Source organism: Anas acuta, chromosome 23, assembly GCF_963932015.1.
Source record: "Anas acuta chromosome 23, bAnaAcu1.1, whole genome shotgun sequence".
Classification (NCBI taxonomy): domain Eukaryota; kingdom Metazoa; phylum Chordata; class Aves; order Anseriformes; family Anatidae; genus Anas; species Anas acuta.
The window spans coordinates 5,831,081-5,845,902 of record NC_089001.1 but is presented as its reverse complement, the minus strand read 5'-3'; the positions used below and the strand labels follow the sequence as shown (position 1 = coordinate 5,845,902).

The 14,822-nt window shown below is 42.8% G+C and overlaps 1 protein-coding gene across 5 annotated transcripts in view; it reads right to left on the bottom strand.

Annotated features, from left to right (window-relative positions):
• Positions 1–1,208: 1,208 nt before the first annotated feature.
• The window catches only part of APLP2 (amyloid beta precursor like protein 2), a 47,804-nt gene continuing 34,190 nt past the window's right edge, over positions 1,209–14,822 (bottom strand). For 2 of the 5 annotated variants that reach the window (XM_068659570.1, XM_068659574.1), the window contains 11 exons: positions 14,107–14,222; positions 13,801–13,875; positions 12,482–12,640; positions 11,972–12,100; positions 9,371–9,470; positions 8,648–8,818; positions 8,018–8,053; positions 5,064–5,146; positions 4,160–4,234; positions 3,554–3,709; positions 1,209–2,764 (listed from right to left, as the gene is read on the bottom strand). In XM_068659570.1, the coding sequence (XP_068515671.1) occupies positions 2,663–2,764; positions 3,554–3,709; positions 4,160–4,234; positions 5,064–5,146; positions 8,018–8,053; positions 8,648–8,818; positions 9,371–9,470; positions 11,972–12,100; positions 12,482–12,640; positions 13,801–13,875; positions 14,107–14,222 (1,202 nt within the window). In that variant the 3' untranslated portion in view covers positions 1,209–2,662. The remainder of the gene's footprint in view (positions 2,765–3,553; positions 3,710–4,159; positions 4,235–5,063; positions 5,147–8,017; positions 8,054–8,647; positions 8,819–9,370; positions 9,471–11,971; positions 12,101–12,481; positions 12,641–13,800; positions 13,876–14,106; positions 14,223–14,822) is intronic. The other 3 variants (XM_068659571.1, XM_068659572.1, XM_068659573.1) reach the window with 3 other exon arrangements.

Here is a 14,822-nt window from a genome sequence, read left to right as displayed (position 1 = left end):
TTTACAGTTAAAAATCAAAACTCTTTCCCAAGTAGTTGTGACAAGCCAACAGACGGCATTTTCTAGGACAGCATCTGTTCTTTCCTGCAGTCTGAATAATTTAGCCAGAACATAGAGGTTCCAGTGAAACCGAGGAGCCCACGTTTAAGGAGAAACAGGACACGATCGTTTCCTATTCAAAGCTGTTAAACCTTCACGTTTCTTCCTACCTCCTCTTCCCCTCTTCATTCAGACCTATTGGGAACTGCTCAGGTCAATGCAAAGGAAGATCAAATCCGTCTCTTGGCTTCCAAAAACAGTGCTCAAATGGCAATGACTCTTCGGACATTTCAGTGAGACGCAAGAGAGGAGAAATTTGTGCTCAAGGTCACACTTCAAAGAAGGAAAATAGAAGAGAAATGACAGACAGAGGCAGGGACAGCTGTGAGCTTTACAGGCTGTTAGTTTTAGGTGTTCTGGAATAAAAAGTTGAGCCAAAGACTCAAGTTCCCTTCCTAAAATAGATATTAAAAGCGATACAGTAAGTGCTAATTACAGTTAGCAAATTATTGCCATTGGCTCTTACACCTTCAAAGTATTTCAGATCTGGCCATCAACAACAGGAAGAGTTCAATGAAGTTGTGTCACCATTTGAGAGCTGGCTCCTTGAATGCCCTCTTAACCCATGAATTCAAAGATCTCCTGCAGCACCCCTACTTCCAACTTGGAGCTGTTCCTACAGCCAGCTAGGAAGGGCAGGGGGATGGCTGAGGAGCAGCAACAGCTTGTTCTTCACAAGGAGCTTTGGATCTGCTCCCCTGAGAAGCTGTGCCAGTGGCTGCCTTCATCCAGGGAGCGATTCTGGCATTTTATCACCACTTCACATCTCCTGCAAAGAGCCAGATTACAAACAGCAGCCACAGCTCTAACTGACCTGTGCTCAGGTGTCTAACAGCTGCAGCGTGAGGATATAACACTGTTCAGGAGTCCTGGGCACTGGTTTAGTATCATGCCTCCTTCCCTCCACAAAGCTCAGCAGGATCTGGAAGTGCCACAAACAACTTTGGGCAGGGCGGAATAGACAATCTCAGTATCAGCACATCCTTCAAAGATGGGAGGTGAAGGAGAGGTGGGAAAAGAGGTGGGGAAAGGTCCCCACAGGTTTGGCAAGGGCACGGTGGGAGGAGAGGGAAACTAAGGAAGTCCATGAATAAAGAAAAGAAACCATCTGGAAGTTAAAGTGTTTATTGATGTGTTTAAACTTTGTACATTCCCCACAGACCACACTAAGGAGTTTGCAGGTAAATCTGTGCATAGTGGGAAGAGACATGGAAGGGAAAAGAAAGTAAAGTCACAGGAAAAATAGAAAAAATACACCACAGGTTACCAGAACCTCCAGATTTAAAAAAGCCGTGAGCATTAACACCAACTATACAAGCATTACAAAGACATGATGGTGAGTGGAACGATACCCTTTTTGTTCTTCTCAGGGCCTATGCATCCAATTTCCCTTAAAGCAGGCAGTATCCCTTTCTCAACTTATCCCTCTTCTCTCCCCAGTTGAAGTGAACTCCACGTTCATCAGCTCCCAAGGTGCTGATTATTGCAGTGATTTGTCATTTCTGGGCTAAGACCTAAAGCCGTGCCTCTGGCCCAACATCACTGGAAGAGATGCAAAGGCTGAAAACATTGCGTCTCTTTAACTACTTACCATGTTGGTGAGGCAGGAGAGCTGGGGAAAATTAGAAAGTAGTAGCAAGAGGGGGCTGTTAATGCCAGGTGAGTACTGAAGGAAACTGGTTCAAGAACGGAGGATTTAAATTCAATACCAGGAACTTCCAACTCTAGAGCAGAACTGAATCTGAAAGGGGAATGTGCAGACCCCAGTATGCACAAACCATGTTCTAACATTCCACTAGAATAACTATAAACAGAGATGCTAGAAGCCTTTTAACTCCTTGCCTCCAGGGAGTCTTGATTCCTAGAGCCCTACCTGCTAAGCAGCAGGGTGCACACCACTGGCGTATGAGGATGGGTTTTTCTTTTTTTTTTTTTCTTTTTTTTCTCATTATAAGGATTTTTGTTAGTTACCATTCCAAATTGCTTCCTTGCTTATGCTGTCATAGTTCCTATCCCTAAATTAATCTCTTTGCAACTCCCAGTGAAATTCACTTAAAAAAAAAAAAAAAGGAAAAGAAAAAAGAATACTGCTTTATATATAAAAGCCAGAATGACTGAAGAGCCACAACTGTCTCCTTTTTACAAGGTGGGCTGGTACAAATGACCTTCAATATACAGGTGGTCTATCAGAAATAAAAATCAACATTTCCCATTTTATATATATAGAGCTTGTATCAGACAACAGTACAACGGAACTGGTATTTTTCAGATTATTTAAAAAAAAGAAAACTACATCTCAGTCAAATATCTGCAATAGATCCATTTTTCCCATTTAAGGAGATTTATATATCATATTGTTATATTATCATTTCTTCACCCATTTAAAAGAATGGAAATTGCAACTCTACAGTAGTAATTATAGTCTTAATGATCCAGGAGTTCTGAATGTAAGATGAAGTCCTCTTGAAGCAACTGTTGGTCAGTAGTTGATCCAAAACGCTGGACCACTTTGGCCCTCCGCCCTGTTCCTTTTCTGGTCAGGGCTGTTGTATCTTCATCTCTTTTATATCTGCATCTGCTCCAGGTATTTGTAAGTGGGATTCTCGTAGCCATGGTTTTGCATCTTGCTCAGATGCCGCTCTTCTGGGGTAAGCATTGGGTCAACCTTTAGAAAGACCAGATGGTTACTGCTCAGAGGAGGTACTCACAGGCCTTACTTCGTATTAAGTAGAGCTAATTGACAAATGCTAAATAAATACCGTGCCGAGTGGTAAACAGAAAAAAAGCTAAATCACAAAAATAATGTGCTTAACAGAATCCCTTGGTCAGGTGTTAATTCCTACTGCCTGCATTTGCTCCTTTGGAGATGTTCTCCCCAGATCTGTAATATGTTAGTTAACATTACAAATTTGGGACCCATTTCTCTCATTAGAGAGGTCATTATAATTTCCCTCATCACTTGATCAAAGGGGAACACCTTGCTTCAGACTCCATTAAGTTGCCATTAGCAGTGTGCATATTGGGAGTTGAAGGATTAAGAAAAAACTGCTTCTCAGTGTTCAGCTTACCACGCTCTTAATAGTTGCTGTATTAGTTGGGAGGACAAATTACTATAGATTGACTGACTGACTCCCCTGCTAAAGATATCGCCTGAAAAGCTCATTTACTGTTAAATCCTATCCCGAGCCAGACAGGGAAGCCTAATTGAATTCCTTGTGATAAGCAAATACAACTGTGAAGTGACAGGTCCCAGCATGGCACACTGACAAGTGGTACCTGCATGCTAATAAATAAGCGATGAAGATGTCAGCCTCAACAGAGTTAAGTCCCATCTAGCTAGGAGCAGAGCAGTTGATGTCTTGGCAGCTACTGCCATCTTCGCCCCCTACACACAACATGTGATTCAATGCTGACTATTTTCATACTCTGTGATGGAGCAGGAGTGGTTTCTCACCTCCACAATTCCATGGCTGATGGTCCCATACTGCCTCTTCCTCAGCATCACCAAGCTGATGACTATAACAGTAGCTATGGCAACAGCAATCACCAACAGCCCAATAAGGGCACTGCTGCTGAAACTGAAGTCATCACGAAGCGAGTTGTCATTATCCTGGAAGGAAGAAAACAATGGAGCAGGTAGAGGAGGAGTGATGTGGGAGTTGCCCTGCTAAATGCAGACCTGAAAGGAGGCCACCAATAAGGTCTTCAGCCATCTGTGGTATCGAGGCACGACCGATTATACTTGGCAGTGTAAATATTTCATCCCTTTCTGTCAAAAGGATAATGAACACAAAGTCGTTTCCCCATTTAGGCATTTCTGGACAAGCACTGACTCACACTGCTTTCATACCCCACAAAGCGCTTTTGCAACAAAAGAGTCAAGTTAGCATCTAATGTTTTTACTGTGATCTTCATGCAGAAATGCCATCCTGCATTATGCTCTGCATGACTTGCCATAGCAGCGTCAACACATTGAATCCCTGGAATTCAGCAATGTGCAAGAACCAAAATCCAGTTTCAGGAAGTCACCAATCACCAGATGCAGTAGCCATGTACATACCGGCTCGTCCACCAGCCCACCAACACGCTCTGCATTGAAAATCATTTCCTTCACATCAAGGGTTTCATCAATTACCTGAAAACAGTCACAAAAAGCGTTTTATGAAAGGAGCTGTAAGAAACAGGTGGGAGAAGGAGTATGAAACCAGACAAGAGACCTTTAATGCATACAAGCAAGAGCTCAGAACCACCTACCATTTTTCCCCTGCTCTCCAAAGCGTGGGATCTTCTCCAGCTTTTAGAGCCAACTGAGCTACTGACTGCAACCATTTGGAAGCCTAGACTACCTCAAACTAAAGACCCGAATTAAAAATGCAGGTCCTGCCTTGGACACAGCTTTCTGTCATGTAAGATCTAACTTACGGCTATAGAATGATTCTGAAAGTAGGCTCCGAGAAGTCACTTTTATACATATATTTTTAAGCCAGGTAACTTGGGCAAGACAGCTGCCACTATGACCTAGTGAATTTTTTACACTGCATATAAAGCTAATTGCCTACTGGGTCATGTACCTTTACAAGAAGGTGAGATGTACCTTGCTAGGAAAAGTATGTGGGAAGGCAGGTGGAATGCAGCAGCATTCAGTGTACTCAGACAGAAAGCTACCTAGCTAAAATAAAGGTGTATCAAAGGGTCTCTGCTTGGGAAAGCAATTACTAAATCAGACACTTCTCCAGCTCAGACTGCCAAAGATCCAGATCTCTCTCCTTCCCTCACCCTCCCACCCTTCTGATGCTAATCAGTATTAAGAGCCTACAATAGTCAGAAAACTGACTCCCCCACACCATATGGATAATGAACACACTGACATTCTGCTAGCAGGAAGGAGACATGGAAATAAGCCACTGCTATTAATTAGTGTCCACGGCAGGCTTTGCTTTACAAAATAAAGGTGGAGGGCTCACCACATTTTCATCCACTTTGTTCTTGCTGTTAATCACTTTTTCTTCAGCGCCAATCAGCCCATCCAACTCTGTCATGCCAGAACCTGCACCAAAAGAGCAAGGCAAGGACCATTAGTCAGCCCTTAGTGACATTTAGGAAGGATTACCTACTCTTTGTAGAGCTGCCATGGCTAGTGCGTTTAACTGCATGGACCGCTGATTATTAAGCTGTCTTCATGCTGTTGTGTCAGAAGGGGAGCTCATAAGCTATGCTACAGTGACAAGTGATTGGGGAGGTTCTGTTAATGAAGGGAAATGAGGTGGCAATGAGAGAAGCAGACAGGACTCACCAAAACAGGCTGAAGTGTAAATCCAGAAATACCATACGGTTATAAGTACTGCTGTTAGAATGTCCAAGGCAACATGTAACACAAATTGTGAGCGTGCAATTCCTTTCTGCAAGTGTCAGCCAGGGTCACCACCACCTCCGCATGACCCCACAATGGAAAGGCACATCTCCCCTCTGCTGACAACCAGCACGCAGGGAAGACTTTCAACCGCATGGTCAGCATCACCCATTCTTCTGAAATCAAGTACATCAGCAAGCGCCTCGGGAATGAGAATTTCAAGGTCAACCAGCACAGCTCTGTAATGAGCTTCTGTCCCGTAGCTGGCACAAGTCCAGAAACAATAAATCCCAAGGCAAAGGAGGAGCAAAGTACTTCACTAGCCTTTGTACCAGAACATCACTCACCCACTTCTAGGCTAAAACTACTACAGGCTGAAGAGAAGAATATCAATTAACAGAAGGCAGCTGCTCTGCATAAACTGTTTTGATCTCAGGCATTTATAGAAAGATCAGATCAATAACAATCTGATGCAAGACACTCTGACATAACATAACAAGTTAGGAGACTGCAAGTTTTCCATTATCAGTACGGACAATGTAATGTCCTTCACAACATCTACGCCTCCCTAAAACAAAAGCAGGAGGACAGTGAAATGTCAGCCCTGCACAACGGGGTCCTTCCAATGAGGAGCATAAGGCAGGGGAAATACACTACAGCACTTAACACTGACTGCATACACCTCTCCACAAACTGCTGAGCTTGCAGGTTGCCTAAGACATTATGTCAACCCATGCTGAAATTGGCACATGTTCTTTAATGAGATGCAAAGGAAAGGATATTTGGCTCCATGGCAAGTTTTTACTGTGACAAGCTTCTTACTGCGCAAAAATGCCAAGGAAACTAATGTTTCACTCCAGCTCCTCCCAAAAGAAGCATCTAGGGTTTTACTGCATCCCTTTTTCCTCTATAGTTCTTTGGAGACAGTAATCAGATTCCAAGCACAGCCAAGACTGCCCATCTGATTTCCCACGGCTGTTGAAGCAGGTCATGTTGTTATGAAAGTCAATGATTTGGATTTTCTGGACAGACCAGAAATAGTTTTTAAGAGAACTACTGTGCCGGCTTTTGGCCTATGGCTGCTTTATTCAATTCTCAGGAGCCAACGTAACAGTCTCCAGGGCTGGGAGTTCAGTTGCTGCACTGAGCTTTGCTATTTGTCACAGCGCGCTGTACCAAATAACAGACCTAGTTCTATGTAGCTCTAAGGCACAGTTTAGATTATACACTTCCTAGGGAAAAAAAAAAAGAAAAAACAAACAAACTCCACACACACACGCAAAACAGAACTCCCTAGCAGCCCTTTGTGAAATTCAATGAAAAGACAAAGAAGGAAACACAGGATATAATCTTAGTCCCCAAATCATCAGAAACTCTTTTATTTACCCAAATGGGGAGAGGACCAGCTTATGCTTATCAGCTTTAAGTCAACACAGCAGTCACCAACCAAGAATCAAAGTAAAGGCTGTCACAGTTCTTTCCAGAGCAGTCAGTGCACTGACTTCGCTGTGAATTGCTCCACAAGAGGGATGAAGGTGACCTTTGTAAAGAACTACTACTGGTAATGAAAACCGTTCAGCTGCCTGGCCTTCACCACATTACAAAGTTCTTTGTGCTCATATTAAATGGTTATTAGCAAAACCCTTTACTCTGCTTTGAAATTCTGCACGACATATTTGGAACCAAAGACAGATGAAAGAAAATGACTGGGTTACTCCCCATGCTCACCTCACGTGCCACTGTTCTGCGAAAGTATTCTGACAATTAGCCTCCCATTTCTGCTCTGGGAACCAAATCTGTTAGCAGATCAGCTGGGCCTGATCTTTACCTGAGGCTGTATCTCTGACAAAGGATTTACCACCAATATTTCTATGTCCATTTTAAGGGCCAGTCGGACCCTTTTTAGCCAGGCACTCTGTTACTGCAGAATCGATAATGAGCTAAAGGAGAAACGTGTAATCACACAGGACTTGGCTCGTATGGAGAGATGCTACTTCTGAAAAGGGGATGCTGAGAAGACAAACACAAAGGAATCACCTACTTTACCTGTCCCAGAGCAGCTGTACTCCATAATACCTATGAGGACAAGTAGCTGGGAGACACACCCCATGTCTGGGGGGGCACTCTCATTCCTAGTTTAGTGCTGTTGTTAGGTGGCAAGTACAGATTCCACAGCGTGCAGAATAGCCTCTGGACTATTTACCACCAGCAATGTAAGGTTTATTTTGAGAATTGTTGACCACGAGTACAAATAAAAGAGATATAAAATATGGCATGGCTTCAGACAGACTGCTAAGCCCACAATTTCTTGAGGGCACAGAAACTAATTATGCATTCTAAGGCACCTTGCTAGCCCATCAGAGAGGAAAACACAGAACCAATTGGATATTCAAACTAGCTTATTTCTTTATCACTAGGCCTAAACAAACAAAACAGAAAGTTACTGATCTAAATGAGGGCAGGGAAATGAAAATAAAGGTGAGTATGGAACTAAAATGAAGCTACCAAGCACACAGAGAAGGTAGGAGAGTGATAGAAAGCACTGTGAGGGAGCAGCTTAGAACCAACCTTTTTTCATTGGATGGTACAAATCCGGCTGAGGATCTAGCAGGAGGGAAAACAAAAACAAAAATAGCAGAGAAAGGAGATTAAGAGAGAAAGGAAAAAAGGCTTGCGCATGATTTCTGACTCAGTCCCTGGGAAAGCTTTTAGTCCACAGCTTTCTTTAAGCTCAGGACTCTGTTCAAGCATTTTTAAAATAAATACGCACACGCCAGATGTCAACACCCGCTGATAAAAAAAATATAGATACATATTGAAAGAAAAAAAAAAGATCCTGTGGCGCTTCAGCAGGTCACAGCACAAAGGTTTACATGAGAACATTTTGGTTAAGGATTGACAATGAATTTCAGAATCAAGCCACAAAGCAAAAATTTAACGCTCCCTGCAAAATGGAGATACCAAGCAGCCTTGCAACGAACAGAATCAGGAAATCAAGAGAGCAGCTCAGTGCAAAGTACAAGCAGCACTGCCTCTGCCAAATGGACGAAGTCTGAGGAGTACTGCTGGGGCTACTGCTTTGCTCTTAACTGACCCGAAGGGATGGAGCATCCTGTGCCACTGAGCTGAGCTACCAGTTAAGAAAAAGTGCCTACATTTTGTAAAAACAAGTGAACCCAAGTTTCCAGTTCTACATACCTTCATTTTCAGGCAAGGCTGGGAAGGTTTTCACCTGGAATGGACGGAAAGGTTTGCCCTCCAGGGGAATTTCTTCACTTTCCTCAGAGCTCACTCTGACATCCACCTGAGATTCAGAAATGGAGGATGTGAACTGATCCATGTCTGCACGTTGCTCCTGAAGCAGCTCATCTAGAAAGAATCAGAGGAAATCTTACACGGACTGCATGAAGCCTGGCAAGAACAGGAAGGGGCACAGATGGTTTGAACCTAGCCGATGCAGAGCTGCAATACTGTTCTGGGTTGCCAGGATATCTTATCTTTTATGCTTTCAAGTCTCAGCTGGAATCCTCAGTAAAGGCGCTGGCTGGAAAAACATGTTAATAAGGGCCCAGAGGTTTGATGTGGCTAGAGGTTTTGGCAAGCAGGGATTAAAATCCTATAAAACAGGAACGCATTGTATTTTTATGGATCTTTTTTCATCTGCCTTTGAAGGAGAGCTTTGCTATTCCAACTGTTGCTGACTTTTCTTACGCAGACAGTGAAGTTCTTAGCACAAGCTATTCTCACTGCATTGTAAAACCCAGGGAATATCTGCCCTGAAGTACCTACACCTAGACCCAAGTGCTTATTGCTAAGGGTATCTTCAAGGGTGTTAGTAATCTTTTTGCAATCTACTTCACTTGAAATAAGAGATCCTAGTCTAACACTGTGGCACGGGGGCTGGCACACAGAGACACTTACCAATCTCATCCTGGATTTCTTCAGCCACATATGGCACCTTGTAGAGCAGAGACAAGCTTTGATTCATCCGCTCCTCAATCACATGGAGATGTGTCATCACCTGCAAATGTACAAGAATGTGTTGGGAGTGGGCAAAAGCTGCCAGTCACTTGACTGGTACTGATACTCCACTTATTTAATAACAAATCTACTACTGGTGGGTTTGCCATGACAGACAACAGAATGAGACCATTCTGCTGGCCCATCTAGTTCAATACTCTGACTGATGCTTTCCAACACTTCATACTTCACTGGAACTGGCTATTTGTACATGGCTCTTTTAGTATTTTGGGAAAGGTTGGGGAAGAGAAAGAGGATTCAGCTGACTCTTGCTGTAACCAGCCCTCTGTTAGAAGCACTGAACCTGGTATTTTCCATATCCCAGATATGGTCATAATCCATTGCATACAGTGAGTACACATTAAGTGCTTTATTAAAACGGATTACCATTCCTGATTACAAAAAAAAAAAAAAAAAAAAAAAAACTGCAAAGGGACCAGACAATATTATTTATCACCTCTGTTTTCAGAACAAAGGTGCCTTTGTTCTGCATAGTGGCATTGTGTATGTCTGACACCCATTACAGCCCCCACTTGCAACAGCTTTCTCCCTTCGTTTGAGGCATAAATCCAAACCTTATGCAACCTCAAATCACTTTTTCCTAGCATATTAAATTCATTGGTGAAGTCAAACCTGACCTGCAGAGGGTGCTGCATAATCAGGGATCATGCAGACCAAGAAACACATTAACAGTCAAATATTAGAGAAAGCTAAGGAGTTGAATGGACCTGTTTTATAGTCTGACGTGTACCTGACCTTTAAGAGCAAGGATGAAAGCAATTTAATTTTACATGTGGCAGCTTGTCAATCAAAAGAATCGATTGAGGAGCTTAAAGTGCATCTGAAAAGTAAAGCGAATGGAAATTGAACTGTACCACCCACATCCCTCGCATGTCGATTTGTTGACACTGCAGCCTTCAGAATGAATTAAGGACTGTTTAGGTTTTGGCTTAAGAATACAGTTCACACACTCCCCCCTTGGGCTTTGGCAGCATTAGAACAAAGGGTCAGGGTGGACTGCATCTGATATGCTAAACTGTCTGTGAAAATACTATTGTATATTCTGTATCACGAGCCAAACATCAGTTTGTAAATATCGCAGTTACACCATTATATCTGAGGGTGTGCAGCTCAACCAGAAAGCAAGAATCAGTGGCAGAAAAAAACAGAGACAAAAGTGAAAGGTACACCACTAGCACCTAGCACCTGGAATCAGCATGAAACCCATGTGATCAGGCATCTCCAGGTGTGAAGTTCACTTCTGGACAGTAAATGCAATGTTACTGTACGCCTCACCAGAGGTGACATGAACAGACTCTAGTCCCAGTCTTACTCTTAAACCACAGTATTTCTATCTATTGCTTAGACAGCTGAGTAGTAATAAAGCATTTTTTCTTTCCATTTGGCAGCACTGGGTGTGCTCAATTGCATTGTCTCCTTGCAGCTCTCCATTCATTTTGGCTCTTGCAGATCTTTCATACACTAAAGAATTAAAAGACATTTCAAAGCAGTGGATCAGCCACAAACTGTGGCTGGTAAAATGCAGATTACATATCTAAAGCTATAACAACCGAGCAGTCAGTTCTCTCTATTTCTCTCTGAACTTTTGAAAGGACATGCCCTTCTGAACAATCTTTTCACATTAACACGCCATTCTTAATTTGTATCTTAGCTGGAAATTTCAGTACATCTTTCACCATTTTAAGAGCAGTGTTTTAAAAACAGGTATCAGGAGATAACCCAGAAGCTTTGTATCTGCATCTATTCTTACAATTACACTGGCCAGGTTTGACACCCATTTGAAGCAGCATATTCACATACACTATCCAGAAGAAGGAAAGTGACTTACTGGCTATTCAGGAGTAAAATGTAATGCAACAAGACAAAATAAACTCATCAAAACAGACCTTTGAATAAAGCTAGCAATGATGATAAACTGCTTGGCAAGGGTTATGCATGGAAACAAGGCAAGAACTCTGCAGAGGCACAAGAGAATTCCCACATACCCAAAACACAGTTATCATGAAGAACAGAGCTAATGAAATTTAGACAGAAGGCCTTGAAAGAAATGAAAGACAGAAGGTCATGAAAAGGTCATTTAGACAGAAGGTCCTGAAAGAAATTAAAGTGTGTTCAAAGATGACCAAGTCCCCAGCAAACAATTTCATGGATGCCCAACAAAAGGAAACACAAAAGTGACACCAAACTAGTTCTAATCCCTGGACTTGCTACTGTGAGCAGCAATAATCCACAGCTAAAACCAGATGTTCCAAGGCAGTATCTCAATCCTCAGATTTTTAACACCGAGTCATGTACCAAGGAAAATGGTACAGAGTATCTGGTGACAGGCAATATGCAGACAGAATGGGAGATCTCTACACAAGTATGTCAAGTTGCTATAGTACCCAGCAAATTAGTGTAAGGACTTGACACACGCCTTCTAGAGTCTCTGAGAGCCACTGCTGGATAACAATGCCTCTCTTGATAGAAACATTCTCATACCTGAGATTTCATCTGTGCAGCCTTTTCTGGGTCAACTGCCAGGACGTGCTGGTAATGGCGGATGGTGTGCAGCCGGTCCTTGTTCTCAGCACGAACATAGCGCTTCAGAGCTTGCAGGATGCGGTGGGGCTGTAGGATTTAGGGAAGGAGTTCAAATCCATTTGATTCAAATAAAAATCACAACTGAAATACAGCACTTGAGACATAAGCCTGCTTTGCTACTGGACAGATTTGTGCTAACCTCTTACGTAATTTCCCTTTACCCTAAGCCTGTTTGACTCAGAACACTGTGCCCTGTGAGCACTAAACAAAGTGGAAGGATTTTAAACAGACAAAGTAGTGTGGGTCAATTAGGAGACCCACCGCTTGTTCAGCAGGAACAGCCATGATGGGAAAAAGCTCTACTGGGAACCTATTCCCAGCTTCTTCCCCAGCAGACCACAGTCAGTTTTCTCACCAAGCCATTCCCAGCACTACCCCACTGTAAAATACCCATGCAAAGGAACTCACCCGTGGTGGGTCAGCCTGCAGGGCAGCCAGATAGTTCTCCAGAGCAATCCGACGTCGATCATTCAGCATGGCTTCCACACGAGCCAGGTGAGTCTCCACAAGCTGCTGCTTCTCACTTGCTGCCTCTTTCTCCAGAGATTTAACCATTGCCTGGAAGTGCTGGAATAGGGAACAGTCTGAATGAAACACTGTATGCGTCAGTATCTCCCACTCATGGACCTCCTTAGAATAAATGGAGTCTGTCACATTGCACATCTGAGACGTTTAGAGAGGGGAACTGACAGATGCTGATGCAGATTTCACATTTGCAAATTAAATAATGATAATTTACCTTCCAAACTTCCTTCACAATCCATTTCAAAAATCTGAAGAAGGCATATGGCCCTTGCAGATAAAGATCATTTTTGAGGTAGGAAGCCCAAACTGTGCTGAATGAATGCCAGTATTAACTCTTGCCCTCAACTTTGTAAAACATGAACAAGATAGATCCCTTCACCCTACAGACATTAATCTGAATTCGCAGATGGGTCTTTTCATCAGCATTCCTTCAGATCAAATCTCTATATATGCTATTAGAAAGGTCATAACGAGCATCTCCAAACAAACTACAAGAATCCATTAAGTGTTGCTGTATTTCATCAGACAATGGAAAACTCTTTTTGACTTGTACAGATTTCAAAAGGTACCTTATGCTAAATAATGTAGAGAGAAAACTGTGTTCCAGTATAAAATCCAAAGTGAGCTTATGAACTGGAGTCAGTCACTTAGCTGTATACTGGTTTGAGAGAACTTCACCTGTTTGTCACGGCCTCTAACAATCCCATACAAAGCATATCCCTGATTAACTTCATAGTCTAACTGAACTCTAATCATAAGACAGAAGATTGGCATTTTGGCAGCAAACCAGCTTTATCTGCTGTCTAAGTGGTTTTCACTAAGTCTGCCCAAACAGGAAATGTGTGTCCAGAGAGTCAGGGCCAATCTGAACTGGGCTGGGAGGCCACTGGTTAGTGCAATGCAGGCCAAAGGTCTAAGGTTACAGTTTGGCTCTGCTGTTGCTAGGCTCAGGAGATGAGATAGCTTCCTACTACTTGGCTTGGGAAAGGACCTGGCACAGTATCAGATCATCTCCAGCTTTAAGAACAAAACATGCAATTCAATCAAATCTCCTCTAAAAGGCAACTGCTGACAGAAGAGGAAAGATATTCTTCCATTTCAGTCATCTTTTAGCTTAGAATACGAGCATCTCTCATTTAGTTTATTGACAAGATGAAGGCCAAGAACCAGTAGCTTTTTTCTTTAGGTCCTTCAACTCCTACCTGAATGAGAGTCTGTCTTTCTGCCTTGGGGAGATTTACGGCTTGGTGTTCTGCTTCCTCCCATTCCTTCTTCACCTGGACAAGAAAAGGACAGAACATATCACCATAACACAAATTTATGTCTGATTTTTGGAGAAGTGAAAATCTAACTGCCACAGCGTGGTTACGTTGTAAGAAACTCACAGAAGCTGGTGACTGGAAAGAAAAGACATTTTGCCACCAACTTGTCCATAAGAACATGGGCAGCAACTATGCAGGGCAGTAAAAAAAAAAAAAAAAAAAAAAAGGCTAAATCTGGATACTCACCCTGTCCATGCGGTTGTGGTGTCTGACCTCCAGCTGCTCCTTTGCCTTCTGGAAGCGAGCATGTTCGTTGTCATCAGCGGGGGTTTCAAAGTACACATCCACATCGTCAGTTGGCACTGCAAAGAGAGGGTACAGGTAAGTGGGGGCTCAGAAATCTGTGGTCCTGGATTGTAAGAGACAGGTAGGGAGAGGAATCTCCATGCCTGCAGCATTAACAATCTGGCAGGCTGAGCTTACTGAACCACCACCTACCAAGAGTCCATTTTTGTATCTCTAAGCTGCCAATTTACTGCACAACACCAGTTAGTTACATCATCCCAAACACAGTAATGCACTGCGGCAACCAGCACCTGTTCAGTCTTCTCATTAGTTCTGAGACGAGCATTATTCAGCTCCAGCAACAGAATGACTCGGATTGCAGAATAAAGAACTTTTATTTTTTTTCCTCTTCCCTTTCACATTGGCTTTGGATAGTTTAAATGACATTTTGTGCATTAGCTGTTCACTGACAAGCTGGCTCCAGACATCATTAATGTGATTAGGGAGCTTGACAATAAATCTGCACAAAACACTACCCAATATTTTACACTTCAAGCCTACCTTCTCTACCAGATGCACCATACAGAACTAACAGGCAATGATATTAGACAAGACAGCAACAGGAGGAGGCTCAGTGAGACAAATTGACTTGTCCAATAATCTGGACGGCTTGTATC